The sequence below is a fragment of the Cladophialophora immunda genome (genome assembly GCF_000835495.1).
Source record: "Cladophialophora immunda strain CBS 83496 unplaced genomic scaffold supercont1.2, whole genome shotgun sequence".
Lineage (NCBI taxonomy): Eukaryota > Fungi > Ascomycota > Eurotiomycetes > Chaetothyriales > Herpotrichiellaceae > Cladophialophora > Cladophialophora immunda.
Genome location: NW_015622542.1, coordinates 4,225,834 through 4,245,183, shown reverse-complemented (window position 1 = coordinate 4,245,183; position 19,350 = coordinate 4,225,834). Strand labels below are relative to the sequence as shown.

The 19,350-nt window shown below is 54.6% G+C and overlaps 7 protein-coding genes across 7 annotated transcripts; 2 read left to right on the top strand and 5 right to left on the bottom strand.

Moving 5' to 3' along the window:
• Nucleotides 1–212: 212 nt before the first annotated feature.
• PV07_03756 (uncharacterized protein) lies at nt 213–2,174 on the top strand (the record flags this gene model as incomplete). Its single annotated transcript, XM_016390511.1, has 1 exon — nt 213–2,174. The coding sequence occupies one exon, from the start codon at nt 213–215 to the stop codon at nt 2,172–2,174; it is 1,962 nt and encodes a 653-aa protein (XP_016252413.1).
• Nucleotides 2,175–2,250: 76 nt separating this feature from the next.
• Nucleotides 2,251–6,021, bottom strand: PV07_03755 (uncharacterized protein; the record flags this gene model as incomplete). The annotated part of the gene is made up of 1 exon (XM_016390510.1): nt 2,251–6,021. One exon carries the CDS (start codon nt 6,019–6,021, stop codon nt 2,251–2,253), a length of 3,771 nt encoding a protein of 1,256 aa, XP_016252412.1.
• Nucleotides 6,022–8,069: 2,048 nt separating this feature from the next.
• On the bottom strand, nt 8,070–10,525 carry PV07_03754 (uncharacterized protein; the record flags this gene model as incomplete). The annotated part of the gene is made up of 3 exons (XM_016390509.1): nt 10,374–10,525; nt 9,564–10,255; nt 8,070–9,502 (listed from the first exon to the last, which is right to left on the bottom strand). The coding sequence occupies exons 1-3, from the start codon at nt 10,487–10,489 to the stop codon at nt 8,070–8,072; spliced, it is 2,241 nt and encodes a 746-aa protein (XP_016252411.1). The 5' UTR covers nt 10,490–10,525.
• Nucleotides 10,526–10,790: 265 nt separating this feature from the next.
• Nucleotides 10,791–12,013, top strand: PV07_03753 (uncharacterized protein). The gene has a single exon (XM_016390508.1). The coding sequence runs from the start codon at nt 11,003–11,005 to the stop codon at nt 11,972–11,974; it is 972 nt and encodes a 323-aa protein (XP_016252410.1). The 5' UTR covers nt 10,791–11,002; the 3' UTR covers nt 11,975–12,013.
• Nucleotides 11,943–13,258, bottom strand: PV07_03752 (uncharacterized protein). The gene has a single exon (XM_016390507.1). The coding sequence runs from the start codon at nt 13,069–13,071 to the stop codon at nt 12,103–12,105; it is 969 nt and encodes a 322-aa protein (XP_016252409.1). The 5' UTR covers nt 13,072–13,258; the 3' UTR covers nt 11,943–12,102.
• A 315-nt stretch (nt 13,259–13,573) lies between these two features.
• PV07_03751 (uncharacterized protein) lies at nt 13,574–14,692 on the bottom strand (the record flags this gene model as incomplete). The annotated part of the gene is made up of 1 exon (XM_016390506.1): nt 13,574–14,692. One exon carries the CDS (start codon nt 14,690–14,692, stop codon nt 13,574–13,576), a length of 1,119 nt encoding a protein of 372 aa, XP_016252408.1.
• Nucleotides 14,693–16,239: 1,547 nt separating this feature from the next.
• PV07_03750 (uncharacterized protein) lies at nt 16,240–19,157 on the bottom strand. The gene has a single exon (XM_016390505.1). It carries the CDS (start codon nt 18,927–18,929, stop codon nt 16,845–16,847), a length of 2,085 nt encoding a protein of 694 aa, XP_016252407.1. The 5' UTR covers nt 18,930–19,157; the 3' UTR covers nt 16,240–16,844.
• Between the last annotated feature and the right edge of the window lie 193 nt (nt 19,158–19,350).

Below are 19,350 nucleotides of genomic sequence, written 5' to 3'. Positions count from 1 at the left end.
AGGCTGTGGAAAGAGATGGTTGACATATTGCGATACGTCGGACTATTAGCGCGCCAAACGCACAATATACGGTGAAACATACACATTTTCAAGCGCGCAACAAAACCTCGTCCAGTCAGTCGAATCGTTTTGCACTACCACTGCAACAGCCTTGTGTCAATTGACTATCTTTCTCTCCCTCCCTCTCTGATGGCGTTACGCAGCTATAAATAATGGGAATCCCGCGGCTGTCGCAGGATCTCTCTCCTTATGCAGATCATGTTGTCCTGGGCTCCTCACCCCAATCCTCCTCCCTTCCGCTTGAAGCCACCATTGTCAGAGATCTGATTATCGACGGACCGTCACTTGTATATTGGGTGTATAACAAGCTCGTGGCACACCAGCGACTGAGTAGTCTTACCAGTGCAACCTTGCCACCTACATACCTCGAAATCAACCGCATGCTGCACCGCCTACTTGATGATTTCCAAGCCCATGGTATCAGTATTCAACACATTTTCTTCGATGGTGGTCTTCCTGTGTCTAAACGAAATGTCCGCCTTGAGCGGATGGAGAAGCTCCGACAGCAGCTGGAAACCTACCGCAAACTCTACCCAGAATTCCCACCGGTTGCTGCTTTACCCGATCATCGAGAATGGGAAAGGATACTCTGGGATACCCCTGTCTTGTCGACGAGGAAGTCTACTCTCCCGGCTCCACCGTTGATGGTTGCCAGCGCCATTGAGTCACTGAAAACAACTGTATGGAAGGATCGTGTTCACGTGGTCCCGGGTGAAGCCGACGCGTTCTGTGCCCTTGCTGCTCAACGGTCTACACCTGTCGTGGCCATCCTCACAAACGATTCTGACCTGGCAGTTCACGACCTCGGGGCCAATGGGCGGGTTGTGTTGCTACACAGCATTGAAATCAAGCACAAGGGCCCACACAGGGAGTCTTATATCTCTGCAATGTCTCTCGACCCGAAGCTCATCGCATCCCGACTCAAAGTGTCGTCCTTGCTTGGATTTGGTTTCGAGCGCTCCCTCGACTCGGGAGCATCATTTGCCGTCATTCAAGAGCGCGCAAGGGACTCCTCGAGGTTGGAGAGATTGCAGAACGAGTATATGCTGTTTGCGGAACCATTCACCCCGACCCTGCCACCAACAGCGAACCCCTTGTTCTCTCTCGAAAACATTGATCCACGAACAGCAGAGATTGTCAGCAACCCCGCGGATCCACCACATATCTACCTGACTCCGCTATTGGAAGACCCTCAGCGTGATTCCTCGTGGTCCTATGGAGCCAAAATTCGACAAATTGCCTATTCGCTGCTCTTGAAGACCTCTCCAGGTCTCGTCGCGAGGAGATGGCCGCACGTAGTCGAATGCGCCAGGAAGGGACAGAGAATCACATCCGTTTCCGTTCCATGCTTACAGGTATCCGAGATCACCGAGCAAGCGGAAGGACTCCTCCAGGTCCTGGATGCCTACATCTCGCCCTGCGAGGAGTATCCCTCGGTACCAAATTGGAGCACGCTTCTGGCATGGCACTCGCTTGCCGTCGACGTCGTTCAGCAAGAGAAATCCAGCCTTGGCAAACCTCCTCCCACGTCACAGCAGATCTTACAGCTCTTGGGCTTGGGATCGACGGCGCTGTTTTCCCCCAGAGCCCCGAGGAGAGTCACCTGGGACGACATCCACCTCCTTGCCAATCTCCATGCAGTGCTGTACTCTGTCCGCATGCTTGCGCAGATTACCGAGTACATTATCAGGCATCCCAACGCGTGTTCAGACGATACAGCCATCCACGAACTTGCTCATCGCGATGCCATCTCAAAGCTGGTAAACAAAATCCATGCTAGATTATCGACGTCGCCTCCCATCCAAAGGTTGTTTCTCGACATCCCTCATCTCCGTGCTCAGCTGAGCAACATGGACCTTGAAAAACAGAACTTGGCAATTGCGTCTTTCAAGCGCCTGCTTAATCCCAACCTTGGTGTGGATCGAGTCGAGGAGCATGAGGCAAGTGATGGTGCAACTACAGGAGAACCTGGCTCCATCCCTGGAGAGTGGGTCACCACCACATCATCGTCAAAGACAAAAAGGAAACGGAAAAGGAAACGGCAGGGCGGTTCTGAAACAGCTGCAGTACGAAGCACAAACGGTTTCGATGTGCTATCAGAAGAACCTGGGTGACTCATGTAAACCCCTCAGTATACTAATATTTTCTTCAGCCAACGCCCAAGCACCAAGTATCTCGGAGTGCCATGGTCTACGCTAGAACATCTAACCCGGCCAAAACCTCCTGGATGGTCATTTCCATTCCCTGCTCTGTATCGACAGGGAAAACGTCCGTTTCATCAACGCCAGGTCTTTCAACCGCATCCAACTGAGATGCTATCATGTCAACTTTCATGTAATGGCCCTTTCTCCCGGCGACCCGTCGGAGGATTTCGTCCTCCGTGGCCTGCAACACCACAAATACGGTGTTGACGTACTCCGCCTCTGCCTCGTCTTTCGACGCTGACAGGATGTTCCTTAATGCGTCACGATGAGAGCGGGCGAGTGCAGAGCACGTCAGTATAACATCTCTCCCATCATTCTGCCAGCTAGATCGCGGCCGATCCCCGCGGACCAGATGATGAGCTCGAACACGTTCCAGCACATCAATTTTGATTCGACTCAGCCAGATCTGCCTGTCTAGAGACGTAAGAGGGATTCCCTGGCTCATTTTTGCGATGGCAATGGCGTCATGAACCGCATCGCCTTCAATCACCGGGCAGGATAGGGATTCAGCAAGCTCCGCGGCAAGGGTGCTCTTGCCAACGCCGCATGGACCGGACAGGACGATGAGCCGAGTCTGTTGCTGCGACCGGGCGCCCGCGGTCGGCAGTTTAGCCGCCCAACTGGTCTTCATAAAGTGCGTTACGAACCTCTTCACCAAATCTGCAGACAAAGCAGGCACGTTGCCGAGCTCGGGGGAGATCTGTTCTGCCGTGGCTGTGACATAGTTGAAGCTCTTCCTCTTCGTAACATTGTTGTCGTATTTGCTTGCGAAGAACTCGACGAGCTTGATTGTGGGATTCTGTTCGGGGTCTGGATTTGACGCGCGCAGGCGGCGGATCCATTCGCGCTGGTTCACCCGGGCGAACGAGAGGCCGGCGCTGTGCAGTGCGGGCAGCAGTTCCTCCGTCCAGTGGAAAGTGCGGGGATTGACAATGTTGAAGACTGACTGTGTGGTGCTCGAAAGCGAAATATCCATGACGGTGGTCGCGACAGTATCCACCGGCAACCAACGGGGACGTTCGTCGAGGGCAGGGAGTGCCCCGATTGTGGTCGCCGCTTGCAGCATCAGGGGTATGGCCTCGGTGTCATTCCAGATCCCGTGTGCGGTGTCGGCAATGATCTGTCCCACGCGCAGCACACGGGCGTCCATGCCGGTTTGAGAGGCGGCTCGGGCGACGAGGTGCTCGGTCACCAGCTTTGACTGTGCGTATCCCATGCCCTGGGCACACTTGAAGCTATGGGGAAGCGCCTCTCCGACGACATCGCCGGGCGTGTTCGCGACGGTGGAGACCGACGAGCAGAAATTAAAAGAAGCCGGAGCAGGTTGTTGGGCTGAAAGGCAAAGGAGCATCAAATACCGGGCGCCCGCGATGCAGTCTGCCTCGAAGCTGCTCAAGTTTTTGTTGAAGTTGACCGACCAGGCACAGTGCACGAGGCATGTGATCTTTGCGGAAATGCGAGCATAGAGTCTGTCACCAAGGCCCAGGTTTGGCTTTGAAAAGTCGGATGGATAGCAGGTGATCTTGCGGCGCAACTCCAAAGGAATGGTGTGATACACGGCTCGCTCCTGCATCGATTTGACGACCCGGCAACGAGCAGATGTCTCGGAGCTGGCTCGCACCAAACAACACACCTCAGAGACATCTTGCCGGCGAACAAGCTGTGCAACAAGGTGAGCTCCCAATGAGCCCGTCGCGCCTGTGACAACGACGCAGTGCTGTGTCGTCCCTGATGGCACGGGCACATGTTGGGGAAAGGTGCTGTACTTATCAACAAGGAGCTCCATCTCCTTGACCACGTCTCGCGTCTCGCCAGATTTACGATCGCGGATGTTGAGGATCGCAGTGGCCAGTTTGGAAATGGTGGGATATTCAAAAACAATGTTCTGTGGCAACGGGTTGCCATTGAGTTGGATCTCCTTCAAGATCGTGGCTCGGAGCCTCGTCGACTGCAGAGAGTCCACGCCGAGTGAGAACAAGTCGGTATCATCCGTCAGGCCCGAGGGTTCGTCTTCTTGAGGACAAAGCTCCAGCAGATGTGTGCGGAGGAATTCCCGCAGCTCTAGCTCCGAGAGCACAAGAGTGCCTCCCGTCCTCGACTCTGCCCGTTGATAAACCTCTTCAATGTCGTCGTGGAAGCCTCGGTAAAACGCCTGGCGCATCAGCGACCCTTTGTCGGTGCAAGGATATGGAGTTCCGGCGGGCAGGACTCTGACCATGTCCTTGGCCAGTTGCGCGTAAGCCGGCAACGGCTTGTTCTCAGCCACGACTGTCGGCCAGATGGACTCGATCAGATCTCGGTCCTCCATGCCAGCTCCCTGCTCGGAAGCAATGACCATCATGCCCAGCTGGCTCTTGCCGGTTCCAAACATCACCGCCTCGCGAACCAGTCTGTCCTGTCGCAGCGCCTGCTCCATGGCTATGGGGATGGCTTTCTCGCCGTTGACCAAGACAATGGTGTCGTCAAGTCGCCCGCAATATTTCCACGCCCCCAGTATCGACGGGTGTGGCTCGAAGAGATCTTTCGTGGCGTACGATCCATCGTCCCGATTCGTGGCGACCTTAGAGGGCCACCCGTCCAACACACACAGCTCATACAGGTTCCCACCTTTGGGGTCCATCCTGAGATAGGGTTTCAGCCGGTCGTGTTCTCGGACGTAGTTCCAGGCCCTGTCGTCGGCAGGTCTGAAGGAGGTCATAAGCTGACCCGTCTCGGTGGTCCCATAGTGACTGATCAGGTTGACTCCGCCTTCAGTCAACAAGTCACCCAGGGCATCCGGACATGCCGAGCCTCCGAACATGACCACCTTCAAGGCGGCCAGCGCGTCGATGCCCTGCTGCGTCTCGCTCAGGAGTTTGAGCGCATACGGGACGGCGAGGAAGATCTCGAACTGGTGGTCCGTCAGGATCTTCAGCAGGTGCTGGCTGGTCAGGGGGAGGCTGGCGTTGTACATGTAGATCTTCTTGACGGCGGTGATGCCACGAAAGACGTTGCTGAGGCCGAAGGCGTGGAAGAGGGGCAGCGTGACGAAGCCGCGCATCCTGAGGCTGTTTTCATAGTTCTTCAGTGCGGCCTTGTGGGTTTGATAGATGGGTTTCGGCAGGCCGGTCGAGCCAGACGAGTGGATGATCCACGCGACCTTGGAGGATTCCTGCTCCAGATCAAATTGCTGTTGCTGCTGCTGCTGTAGCCCAGCGTCGTCTAATTGTGCGGTATATCGCTCTCGGGACAGAATGTCAATGACCTCCAATCCATCCCGTTCAGCCGCCAGGGCATTGGCCGTCTTCCGGAACGACGAATCGACCAGGATGTGCCGGCATTCCGTGACGTCCAGCAACGACAGGTACGCCGCCTGGGAGATTCTCGTCGACAGAAACAGCACCGTGAACCCCAGCCGGGACAGGGCCAGGAGGGTGAAGAAGTAGTCCAGATTCGACGGCCCCAGCAGCGCGATGACCCGCGCCTCGTGGCTGGAGTCGGGACGGCATGGCAGGCACGCCGCATACTGCCGCGCCACCTGGGCGGATATGCTCACGAGGTCCGCGTAGGTGTATTCGAGGTAGGCGAGGTCGTCCGAGGGGTACCCGAAGATGGGCTCGTCGGGGAACTCCCGCGCCCTCCAGGACAACAGCTCTGTGATTGTCCGAGGGGTTGGGAGCGGCGGTGACAGCGGCGGCGTTGGCAGCTGCAGCGACGTCGACGTGACGGAGCCGACTTTGGCGAGTGGCGCGGGAGCGACCACGTCGATGGACGTCATCCTGATTCTTAGATTGGCCGGTGGTGGTAGTTTCTCCCAGAGATCTATCCTGGGTCCGTCCCAAGGTGAGATATATAGCGAGGAATGGGACATATAATCATCTCCCCCGGGAGGTTCTCCTTCCCTACGAGGTCCTGGATACCTATTGTACCGGTGCCGAAAACACGTCGTCCGAAGGAGGAAATATCGCTTCGAGGTGGTGTGGCGGCGACCGTTGCCAGCCCAGTCGTTGCAGGGAAATAATGCGACGAGGGCGATACGACGATCCTTCTTTTCTTGGGTGACGCGGTCGTCGAAAATACCCGTCGGCTCATATCGTGTTCGTTCAGTTGGGTCGGTTGCAGTCGGGGGCTGGCATGGGGCCCCATATCACGCCAAACAGACGCCCGACACTCCGCAAGGAGGGTCCATGCCCGTTGGCCGAATGCACCCTCAGGCGGAGGAATCGCCCCCTGCACGCTCAGATGGACAAGGTGGACAAGGCGGACACTCACCCTCCACGGGGGCGGAGATTCCGTCGTGGCACCCGACGGAAGAGGCAGAAATGCTGATCGAGCTTGGCAGGGCTCCGGCTGCCACCCCTTTTTCAGGGGGAGGCAGCCTCATGGCATTCCGCCCGAGTGCTTGGCAATTACAGTTGTATGTGTGTTTGGGGATGGTAGTGATGGTAGCAAAGGACAGTATTTGGCCACAGGTACCAGGTCGCTGATAGTGGGAATACAGAGGAGGGTGGGAGGCTCGTAAGGAGAAGGTAGAGAGTCAGATGCTAGATATCCTCCACAGAACTAAGGAAACTCCTCAAAGAAGACTTCAGTGTTGTTTTTCCTCGCAAAGACACTTTTCCGGAGCAACCCCACTGAACACCTAGCCAGGGTTATACGCTCTTTGGGCGCGCTCCTCGTAGACGAGACTGTGTCGTGGCAGCACAGCAAGGGACGGCAGGCCTGAACAGAATCTCGCCAGGACATGCGTGTGAATCTGGCGATCATTCCAGCAGAAGATCTGGTTTCAGGACTTAGTGTAGGTCAGGGCTTGACAGAGGCCAGGACATACCATCGCCTCAAAGGACAAGACCCCCTGTTGGCATTGCCGATGTTTGTCAGAGAAGGCTTCTCGGATGAGCCCGATGGCCTGGATCTCGTCCACCTAGCTGAGGAGATTGTGGTAGCAGAGGATGTCAAGGATGGAAGCGAGCTTGAAGATGGCATAGAATCAGAAACTGTGATTGCAACCTCTGTAAGATCATGATCGCTTTGGGGACCTCCAAGAGGGGGAGGGGGGGGATGCCTACGGCTCGGCTTAAACAATTGATCGGCGTCTGCGATGTTGAAAGCTCCAGATCTTGAACACCATGTGGTATGTTGGCGAGAGGCGGCTTTCCATAGGCCTGGGACCCAGCAAGCGTCGAAAATGTTGCGTAGCGCATGCAAACAACATCGGAAGCTGAAGAAGTCAATGCGAGGGGAAAACGAAGATGTTGCACGTGTCCGCCAGAAAGTGCGCAGGTGCACACCGCAACATACTTGGTCGGTTTGGGTGCTGCGCAATTGCGCAAGACGCCACAAGACTAAACATGCCACCACCACTGCCACCGACTCTCTACGCAAGGAGTCGGTAGCTTGTATGATGTCGCGCAACTGCGCGTCGACTTTGACTGGCTCGGCGATAATCTCGACCTACTTGCGTGCGCTTCCTCCTCCTCGGCCCTATCTTGGCTATGAGAATATAGCAAGATGAATATATATCACCAGAACAGGCAACTTTGAGAAGAGATTGCCTCTCTTTGTCCCCCCATGCAGCTTGTGCTTTTCGGAACCAACCCATAGTATCTATGCGAGGCGGTAAATATTCGAAGCTGAGGTCCCGCCCAAGCGTGTGCGATGTGCGGTGGGCAAAGTCACTTACGCCACAGGGAAGGAATAGGTGTGGAAGGCCTTGTCGTGGTCTCTCGATATGTGTGCAAACTCGGTTTCATTCTTTTCACAATCGGTCCTAAAATGGTGTGCATCCTGCCTCCCTATGATCCACCGCCTCTCCCGAGAGGATCTTCATGGTTGAATACTGAACAGGTCTGCCTCTCCGGGAAATCCAACCGTGTCGAGGCTCTCCCATCCCCAACCCAGGAGGTTCTGGAACATGAAATCGTCGTCCGATGGCGTGAACTGTCCCGCGAAGGTGGCGTCGGCACCCGTGCCCACCTCCACGTCGAGAGCCACACCGCCGCCATCGCCACCAGGCCGGGTATTGCTAGAATATCCAGGTTGGTCCGGCACCGCTGCCGTTCCGTTAGACTGACTCGCTGGCCGGGGACTCAGGCCCTTCGATTCTGCGGATTCCGAAGCCAGATGTGGCGTCGTCGGTGCCACGTCGCGAGGTGCAACCGTCGAGATTGGGGCGCGCTCGAAAGCCGCCGTCCTCATCTCGCCGTGCCTTTTCGCCCGTGCAGCGTCCTTCTCGGCCCGGAGTCGAAGCCGACTGAGCAGTTGGCAGTGCCGTCGTGCCTGGCTGCCTTCGGGTGCCGTTGCTGCCAGTCGATCCTGACACAGCTTGGCCTTGTCGAAGAAGATGTTCATGTCAGGAAAGACACCCGCCGGGATATTGGAGCGGCTGCTTTGAATGACGAAGACATAGAGGGTAGACACTGCAACGAGGGCAATATACTGCGTGAACCAGAAGGACTGGTACAGGGCTGCTCGTTGAATCAAGTCACAGGTCGTGTTGAGGATGGTGCTGATGGCGCTCGCACATTCCCGGATCGGGTTCAAGGCCCTCTCGTCCAGGACAGAAGACGCCCGGCGACCAAGGCGACTGAAGTCCGCGAGCAAGCATCGCCGAGTAGCAAGGATCCGCAAATGAGCGTACGCGAGTTTCAAGACCGTGTTCTGGCGCTCGAACGTTCTTTGTCCGGCGAGGGTTTTATCACGGGGTTTCAGGAAATCAGGCAGAGTGTCCTTCCATTCCAGCGTGGCCTCGAGCATCCAGTTGGTCCGATCGAATAGTTGATCTTCTGACAGCGGTTGGATTGGATAGAGGAGATCGCTATTGCGGCCCATCAACTTGGCCAAATCCGCATGAGCTATGAACGCTTCTAGATTGCCGTGCAAGGGCAGGTCCTCGGGCGATTCGGACGACAGCAAGTCTTGATCGTCAATGTTGCGAGGATACGGCTGGTCGATGTCTTCATCGCGGAGCATTCGTGGCCGGCCAAGCATAACACTCATATAGTCATCCAGGACATACGCGCACCAAAATGTGCGTTTGCGCGACTCCAGAGTCACCAGGTCTAACTTGTGAGCAGAAGAAATCTTCCTATGCAGGCCAATAGACGTCAACAGTGTGCAAGCAAGACTGAAGCAAAACCGACACTCGTTGATCCGGAAAGTGCTGAGAAGGTACAGACACATGGCCAGTCTGGCTTGGACGCTGGCAACGGAGGCTGGACCAGGTTCTTGATTAAGAAGAGACTTCGCCTTTTCAAAATCTGCGGATTGAAGACATTCAGCAAGTTGACCGTGGACATATGGTCTCCAAGGGCCACTCACAGTATTGACTCCGGGTGAGATCTTGGTCGCCGCCATCGACATACCTGTCGCCTTCCCTCGTGTACAGAAGCGACTGCGAGAACACCAAGAGAGTACATGCGGCTTCTGCGGTCAGCATACGAGCCCCCGTCAAGAGCTGAGAGCTCCACTTCTCGAGCGTTGGCCGATGGAGAAATCGGTAAGTTGGCGTCGCGAAGCGGAAGTATCGTTCCAACAGCGCATCTGCTTCTTCTCGCTTGGGCAGCGGCTGGTCTTGTCGAACCTGAATTGGAGGGATGTCCCCGTGGCAGGCCAAAGGGGCCGAGGGCAATGCAGCCTCTCCCTCGACCGCATCGCCTCGATTCCACGAATGGTAGAGGAAGGACACTCCGGCTGTTGCGCTGATGTGATGGCCTTCGGCAAAGGTTGGTTCTAGGGATGGACCCCGGGAGATATGCGGCGTATGCTCTCGCGACATGACACCCACTCGGTTCGACGGTTGGGGGATTGAAGTCGTGGCATTTGCACGTTCACTCGGCAGACCCCCAGGCGAAGTCCACGTTGCTGGGACCTGGTGGAAGCTTGGAGCAGAGCCTTGGGTATGGCCAAAAGCCCCAGGAGGTGGCCTTGCGATGCCATCGTCGTACTCACAGCGAACTTCTTCACCAATGCAGTAATCGCACGGTTGAGTGCCTGAACATCGCACTTTCCGCCTAGCACACACCAGAAATCATCAGTATAGAAGCAGGAAGAAGACAAACATCCCAAGGGCATCTGCTCGGTTGGGCCTCCCTTCGAAACACCAATCCTTGCCGTCCTGGGACCACATACCTCCTGCAGAACATGCACGCCCGTGCTGTGCGCGGATGCTTGAGCTTGCGTCTCTTGGGAGGGCTGGAGGGCAGAGCATCGTTCTCCGTCGGAGAGGAGGTCTTGGACTGCTCCATGTCTGTCGCTGGATTATACAATTCTGGCTCATCTGGATTCCGTAGGAACGGCTGACGAAGGAAGGATCAATAACTGCTCTGATGGAAAAATGGGGGGCGGGGGAAATGGTGGCACGGCGGAATCCCCTCGGCTTTCACAGTCTCCCCTTCTCCTCCTGCCCATCCTCGAAAGAGCGTCAGCAGCCCTAGCCCAAGTCGAGATAGAGCCGGCAACCGGGCATTCCCTCCGTCGGCAAGCTGTAGGGGAACCCAATCCTCCTCCAAGTCCCTTCATTCCGGGGTCACGCTCCGATTCGACCAACCCAACAGCGCAGAGACATCGGTTCAATAGCCGATAAAGCCGATTGCCCGGTGGAAAAGTTTCCTAAGCAGGATGCGGAAAAAGAAAGAGGAAAAGCAACAGGCATAATGCTCCTGGGACGCAAGAAAAGATAAGAAGAATTCGACTTCTCCCTCAGTATACAACGACCAATCGACCACCTCGACCAGATACAGACAACCAGGGCAGCGGCAATGGCGCTCAATCGATCTTTCACCCTCAACACCGGCGCCAAAATGCCCGCCGTCGGCTTCGGCACGTGGCAGGCTGCACCGCACGAGGTCGAGAAGGCGGTCGAGATAGCTCTCAGGGCCGGCTACAGGCACCTGGACTGTGCGGCAATCTACAGAAACGAGACCGAGGTCGGCCTGGGCATCCAGAAAAGTGGCGTCGACCGGAAAGACATCTTCATTACGACGAAGCTGTGGAACAGCAAGCATGACCCCAAGGATGTCGAACCGGCCCTCGACAAGTCGTTGAAGGATCTCGGTCTCGACTACGTCGACCTGTACCTTATGCATTGGCCCGTGGCTTTTGCCTCGGGAGACCGGTGGTTTCCCCTCGACGAGCAGGGCGTGTTCCGCCTGTCAGACGTGCCTTTTACCGAGACGTGGAAGGCCATGGAGGCACTGTTAAAGACCGGCAAGACCCGTGCAATTGGCGTCTCGAACTTCAACGTCCGCCGGCTGAAGGAGCTTCTCGCCACTTGCGAGGTGGTTCCCGCGGTCAACCAGGTCGAGGCACACCCCTATCTCCAGCAACCCGAGCTCCTCGACTTCTGCAATGAGAAGGGCATCATTCTCCAGGCCTATAGTCCTCTGGGAAACAACACGACCGGCGAACCAAAGACGCTCGATGATCCCGAAGTCCATGCTGTCGCCAAATCCCTGGGAATGGACCCAGGCCAAGTCCTCGTGAGCTGGGGCATTCAGCGCGGCACGGTCGTGCTCCCCAAAAGTGTTACCGAGAAACGTATTCGCGACAATTTCAAAGACGCCATCCTACCGGACGACGCGATGAAGAAGTTGAACGCGCTCGAGAGACACAAAAGGTTCAATTTCCCCGCCAGATGGGGATACGATATCTTCGACGAGGTCGGTGATGAGCAGGTTGCCAAAATCGCAAAGGAATCCGGTCCCGACAACCTGCAAAAGTTCACTGTTTGAGCATAGAATCTAGATTTCGATAGACTGCATAGAGCAATTGACGGGCCGGCAAGGTCGCCTTCCGAAGTCGATTACTGGTTCTAAGTCGCGTGAGAGCATAGATGCATGCATGTATTCGTCGCCGCCAGCTAGAATCCGATGGCAGGACAGACTCTTTGGTTTTGGTAGTTCCAATCGAAAGCCACCCAAACCCCGTATAGATGTACCTGACTGGCAACCACCACCAAGACATGGAAAAACTGGTGTGAGGAAAACCAGATGTCAAAATCGCCGGGCCATATCGACTCAGGTATCCGCGTCACGAAGAAGAAGGCGCCGATGCCGTAGACGACGCCTTCCAAAAACCAGTACGGCATCCCCGAGCGTACCCACATCTCGCGCCAGCCGTAAAGGTAGAGGCCGTGAAGGATGGGTGCGAAGCCCGACAGTGCGGTGAAGATGAAAGCCCACGTTCGATGGCCCCGGTATTTCAAGCCCTGTAGGCGTGGGTGCAGAACCAGCGTGGCCGTGATGAGGCTGAGGGAGATGATCATGCTCCAATAGACCCAACGGAGCAATGGTTCGCAATAGAATCCAACGTAAATCCCGGAAAAGAAGCTCCCCAGGATCAGCGTGAGAATGCCCACATAGTCGACCCTCAGCATTAGATTCTCAACATCCTTGGAATGGCAGATGAGGGTGTGATAGGTGGAGGAAAGGAGCATGGTGACGATGGCAGCGCCGACTTGGATGCTGAAGACGGCGTAATCGGCCACCGACGCCTCAGGGTAGAACCAGCTGAGACCACGGTAGACGAGGACTTGTCCCACGGCAAGACAAAAGGCCGGGACCAGATGAGTGTAGATGTTGATTGACTCGTTGTGCAGGTGTCCTAGGGACAGGAGGCATGTAAACCACGAGTTGGCTACCGGTCGATAGCCCGACCTTGTGAAGTGGTTGTCTTGGTACCATGCGGGCAGTTCTTCGAAGTTCAACAGCCTGTAGGGCTTCGACTTGAGCTTCGTGAGATTTTCATGGAGCCTGGGAATACTTGGTGCCCGCGCCCGGGCTCTCGCCAGCTTCTCCTTCGGTTTTCGATAGGCAAGAATGAATGACATTTTGTTGCACGCGCAAAAGGGGATAAAGGCCGACTGACGGGTTTTCAAGAACAAGGTCTAGGTGGCCGTCTGTAAGCAGGATTGGGCAAAAGAAGAGGACTGACTGGACCAGTAGTATATTATATAACTCCCCAAGACGCCTTACTTGCGCCTTTAACATTATCAAAATGGCAGATTGGAAAAAGGAGGAAGTCTCGGACTTCTTCACATGCGCGAAAAGGTTTGAAATTCGACCCAAGCCGCCGATACGCTGATCTGCAGATCGAGTGCTTTGCGATTCGCCGACTGTCCCGAAATTGGGCTTTAAGCGCTGCGCCAGTGAAGACTGAACAGCTCCAGGTCCAGCGACTCTCCAGGGTCTCCGGGCAGCCGATTGAATCCACGGCTTGACCGGGACTCGACTTCGTCATTGTTCGCTTGCCACTCGCATTCGCTGGTAAAGAGTGATTTGTGTGGCCTCAATGCGGTAGATAATAGTAGTAAGCCAGCCGGTGTTGGCCATCTATTGGAGCTGGCCAACTCTCCCTTCAATGCTGACTTTGTTTTTGCTCAGAATTTGAAACACTGTAAAATGCAAGGGCGAGGATTCCGCCGTCTCTCTAGAAACCTGCAAGTCCAATTGCGCGGGGACAACCACAGGCCGCTTAAAAGATATTTCCATAAAGAGCGGCCCTGTTTCACTTGCCAGTGTAATGTACTTGGCCGCTAAGGCACCGACGTGGTTGCCGTGAGCTAGTTTTCCTGGGAAGCCAAAGAGCTTTGCTGCGATTGTCGAGGTATGTATCGGGTTGTAATCCTTGCAGAGCCTTGCCCAGTATGCCGGAGCATTGTCCTCGACGGTCAATGCTGTCGAATCCGACCAGACTGGAATGGCTCCTCCGTTGCGAGCACAATCCTGTGGTTGAGCCAATTCTGCACGAACTCTTGCGAACTGCAAAATCGTGAAGTTTTGACGAAAGACGGTGATGGGGTTGTTCGAGTCCTTGCTCGGGATACTCAAGCTTACCACCAGGTCGACTTCGAACCCTCGTTTGACGGTGCGGACATCTTTTGAGAGCCTTGCAGTCAAGTAGGCCTTCTTGAACGACGTCAAAGCCCACTCCGTGCACAGATCAGGCCTCAACAGTTCGAATCGATTTCTCACGTTGACAGAACCTAACGGCCGCACTGTGCACGACGAATGGGCAAGTAACAGCAGCATGGCTGGCTCACTTGATGCTGATAGGAACAGAAGCAACTGTGAGCCCGCCAAGTCAACGCTCTCACTGTCCGGTGGGTTCTTGATAGCCGCCGAATATGCAGCAAGGTCTGCTTGCGTTACTCGGAACGGCATGACCAATGTGAGTTCGTCTGCGCCTGGTGACTTCGGAGCTTCAGACACCCTATTTCTGAGGTTGAAGGTCCGCATGGATATTGACAGCATCGAGTATCTGACAGATCTCAAGAGGAAGACAGCTAAGACGACAGCGATGTCGATGACAGAGAGTTGGTTTGGTGAGAAATCGAGCTTGATCTGACGCTCGTGTTTCCAAAGAGGCAGCAGGTGCTTGCATTTGAATGCCCCAACAGTGACGAGGAGAAAGAGGAGCGGAAGAGGAGCAATAAGGAAGATGCTGGCCATCGCTAACACTGTGAATATAAGCCAGAAGGCTGGCGTGAATGCGCTTGAAGAGAGATGGACAAATATATCACACCGCGAGCGAAGTAGCACTCACTATCTGTACCCGCATAAACAAAATCTCCAATAAGACCCGTGCGAGATGGGAGGAAAGAAGGATCTCAGGCTCTGGAGTGTCGACACACCGATCCTCATGGCAATAGTAGCACTCGCTGTCCTGTTGAAGAGAGTGGAAGTATCGAAACAAGATTGCTTGATGACTAATCAAACACCGAAGAGGACAAAGCCTCGTCGTAGTCAGTACATACATGGTACTCCTGGCTGACAGCTTGAAGTTCGAGATTTCCCATAGGTGTGACAAGCAAGTGACGGGCAGTTCTTTGGGTAGGTTCGAACAAACCCTCCTCGTTCAGCTGGACCTTGGCCAACGCTTTCCTTGGTCCCAAGACCACCGTATCCGCACTCTCATGCGCCATTACCTGCATTTTCGCCATCAATGTATGCTTCGAAGCACTAGGACTTGCGAGATCTCACACCTCCCAACCACTTAGTGCTAACATTTTCTATTTATTTATGTAGTGTATTGACTGGTAGATTTGAGTTCTTCCGCTCTCGTGTCTCCTGCTACGACTACATAGTATTTCGTGAGCTCAAGCGCACTACTTCAAGTTCTCTCTGCCCCCGACAGGCTTTGGGCTAATTCAACCTGGAGGGGTTCAACCATCGATGCTGAACCCTTTTCAGAAGGGAATAACATTCAGAATACTTTATGTATTGTATTAGGTTCTCTCAACCCAGCCAAAACGAGCTCTCAAGTCATCTAAATTCAGAGTTGAGTGCCGAATTGTACATGTACTTAGTAATAATCCTTGATGGTCCACCTGCTCGTATATCTTAAAACTTCGCCAGAGGCACCACCATCATTGATACCCACACTGCAACAACGTCAGGCCAAAGAACAGCTTGATTCAGGTGCCGATTCTAGCCTGACTTTGGACCCTCTGAACAGATTCCAATCCACTTCGAGTCCGTTTAAAATCAGGCTTGAATCGGTTCAAACCAGTTTGTTTGAGATTTGACATCGGTGTGGAAGCGAAGTTGGAAATTCGCCATAGCAAGATCCCACACTCGAATGAATGAATACATGGTAATTAGTACTTTTACCGTCATTATGATAATCGACTCACAATGACAACGAGTTGGACACGTACATACTCGGACAAAGGGATATCCAGAACATCAATTTCGTACGCTGCTGGGCGCAAACGACATTACTGTCAAGCATGAAACAGGTCACCTAATCATCCTAAAAAGGAAATCGAGCTGAAAAGGGTTTAGTCACACTTTCAACCTCCCATCACTGTGCTATGAACGGATAGAGTAGTAGAGTAGTACTGATGGACCAGCGGCAGAGATGCTATGAGTGTCTAAGACGTAGCAGTCAGTATCAGGATGGTAGGAACTGGACGCTGCCTAAATAAATCCCTTGGTGTTCAGAAGTCTTCAAGTTCTGGATCTCGAGTGGTGTGTAGGTTATTACTACATACTAGGAGTAAGTATTGATTGTAATGCACTTGAATGGCTGGGGATTGACAAACTACCAGCATCATCGAGTTCAGCCAGCCTAGCAGCAATCATGGCGGCCGTTGTTGCTACATGCAGGGTACAGCCTAATAGAAGTATTATTTCCTTCCCTGTCACCCTCGACGATCGTAGTCACTAAACAAAGCAATAAAAGGTCCCTCTGCTTTTCCCAGCTTGCATTCCAAAACTCGGAATTATTGAACAGGGACCGGTCCGTTTACCTGGGTCCGTCCATATCCAGCCCTCCTCGTCGTCCCATTTTTCACATTTCCATATTCCTGCGTCATAGAAGTCATTAGCTCGTCGCGTTTTCAAGTGTCGGCCGCATCTTTCGTCTGTTGTTGGATGGTATTACGGAGTCGATGATTGTTTCGGCCGCTCTCGCATATCCCACGTGTATGGCCTTTGCATGTTTTATCACTTTGCGTTCGGCATCGTCACTTGATTCATTAGACTCTGGGGTCATTTGATGTCTTGTCCACTTTTCTGTCGTAGTGATTTTCCATCTCTCCTGAGACCGAGAATGGTCCGTTCTCGCCACCAGATTGGACTCTCGAGCTCGTTGCCCAACCTAAGACTGTGCGGGGACAGATGCCGGGGGAGGCACAGGTGCGGGCGAGGGCGCAGATCTCCCTGGCTGGGAAGTGGTAGCAGGAACATTCGTGGATGCATGAGCCTCACTCTGCGCGATGGGGGTTTGTGGAGGTGGTTGCGGTTGCGATGGTGGTGGCGGGCCGGGCGGTGGTTGCTGTCCTGCTGGTTGGGGTCGAGGTTGCTGCGGCTGCTGTTGTAGATTTGGAGGACCGGGCGCTGTTCGCGAGTACTCCTCAATCCCCGAGAGCATGCCGTTTGTAAGGGGAGGCTGGTCGACAGTCATGTGGCCACACATAACCACATCAGCGTCTCCCATTGGTTGCCATCTGACGTTTCTTAACCTTGTAGCAATGGGTCGCCCTGTAGGGTCGAATGTCGGATCCGGAGAGACCATCACTCCTGCTTTGCCAAAAAAAGTTGGAGCTATCGTGAGAATGATAGAATCGATCAGATGGGAGCGATGCATTTTCAAAAGCTCTGAAAGCACGATCCCTCCGCCTTCAACCATGACGCTCTTTATGCCTTCTCGAAAGAGCACATGAAAAACCCCTTCCCAGTTCAGCCCTCCCTGCGCTGGATGGTAGTCATTAATCATCAGGTATTCTCCACCATGAGCTTTCAGCGTGCTCACAGCAACGGGATGTAACAAGGCCCCGGGAGCAACCACCACCCATGGTGCCTTACCCCGTCCTTCGGCTGCTGTTTTGAGCACCTTCATGTCTGGGTGAATTCGCAGGCGTGCATGAGGATCAATGATGATCGGTCGTGGTTGAAATTCCCAAGCCAGTCCACCATATCCGCCGGGGTTGGCGAGCCGACAATTGAGCGCAGGATTATCTGCTATGGCTGTTGAAACACCAACCAAGATGGCATCGTGTCGACTTCGCAGATAGTGTGTCATAGCCTTTGTCTCCAAGCCAGACACGGCGGTAGGAATCCCAGGGACTTGACTGATCCTGCCATCAAGGCTGCTTGCCCAGGTAAGAGTGATGTGGGGACGAGTTCGAACCGCAGTAAGCTTTGGATCCGGCACGTATGGTTCCAAGAAACCCCTGGCATGATGGGGGTACTGTAAAGTGTCCCAATGAATTGTGGTTGGTGGCTCGGTCCGTGCATCTGCTTTGACGGGTTCCAATCGGCCAAAGACGCCAGGCTGCATGGAAGGTTGGAATTGAGGTTTGGGTGGAGGAGGTGCTGGCGGCTGTCGAGGGGCGCGTTGTTGATTGAAGCCCTTGTGTGCTTTGAGAACGATCTGTTGGTGTCCCTGGCGCCAGGCATACTGGACATTTCGGACGTCTGACATTTTCATAAACTTCCCGCCTGCAGCCTGCATCTTGTCTGGCTCCTCCCACATCTTCCAAAATATCGAAGCCGGCAGATATGCTTTGGCAGCCTCACGGCGAGCTGTATCCATGATTCCGGTGTTTCGCTTTGTACCATCGACGTAGTCTAGATCGTGCGAATGCCTCATCACGCCGTCGGTAGCCTTCGAAATGGTGCACGTCTCTATCGGACCGTGGTTGTAGACCACCCTCATCGTCATGGCACATGTCTTTTCCTCTCGAACCCTTTTCTTTCTCTGCTGTTTGCCCTCTGGAGTCGGACGGGGCGTGTGAGGCTTTTGGGCGGCACCGCGTCGGAGTCTACAGGCATAATAGTCGACCGTGGCAGCAACGTCCTCCGGCGGGGGTTCCGTAGTTCTCATCTTGCGCCAGATGTTGTCGACGAAAGGGAAGTAAGTTTGCCAGTCCGCGACCGGCAGCTCGACGGGGTCTTCAAGGGAGAAAAGTCTCTGCCGCATCTCGGCGAGATTGGGCGGGTTGTCGAAGACGCTGTAGTCGCGAGGTTCGTCGGACACGGTGTAAGTCCTGCCATTCGGCAATGTTCGTTCAGTCTCGGCATCAGCTTCACCTTCACCTGCACCGTCCCGCTCGATGGCGCCTTCATCATCTTCCGCATCGTGCATGACGGCGTCGTTGACAGCTTCATCGTCAGCTTCGCTTTCTTCGTCGTGGTGGTCGAGTCCATCAGGCGCATCGGGAGTCTCAGGGTCGGTACTCATGATGATCGACGCGCGGGTAGTGTACAGTGGGCTGGCGATCGACTAATGAGAGGGATGTGGATGCTCCGTGCGGCGCAGGAAGAAAAGCGGACGCGTTGTCATTCGGAGCGCGGTGAGAGAGAGGCCTGGTAAAGATCAGGCGCCGGTCGAGGAAGTCGAGAACATAGACTGGTCCTGCACAGAACTGAGGTGATGGGTTTCACGTCTTGCTCACTTTTTGCATTGAATGCGCACCAGAAAGTGAAAGTGAGCGGACTCTGAAAATTGGCGCGGGCGTCGGGGTCGAGGATTCGCCAAAACAGAGATGCCCATCACTGAACGAGGCTCCACCCTCCCGCCAAGCGACCCTCATGCAAGGAACCAGCTCAACTAAATTCGCCCGCTAAAATACTTCGAATAGGCTCTCAGCACCGCCAGAGCT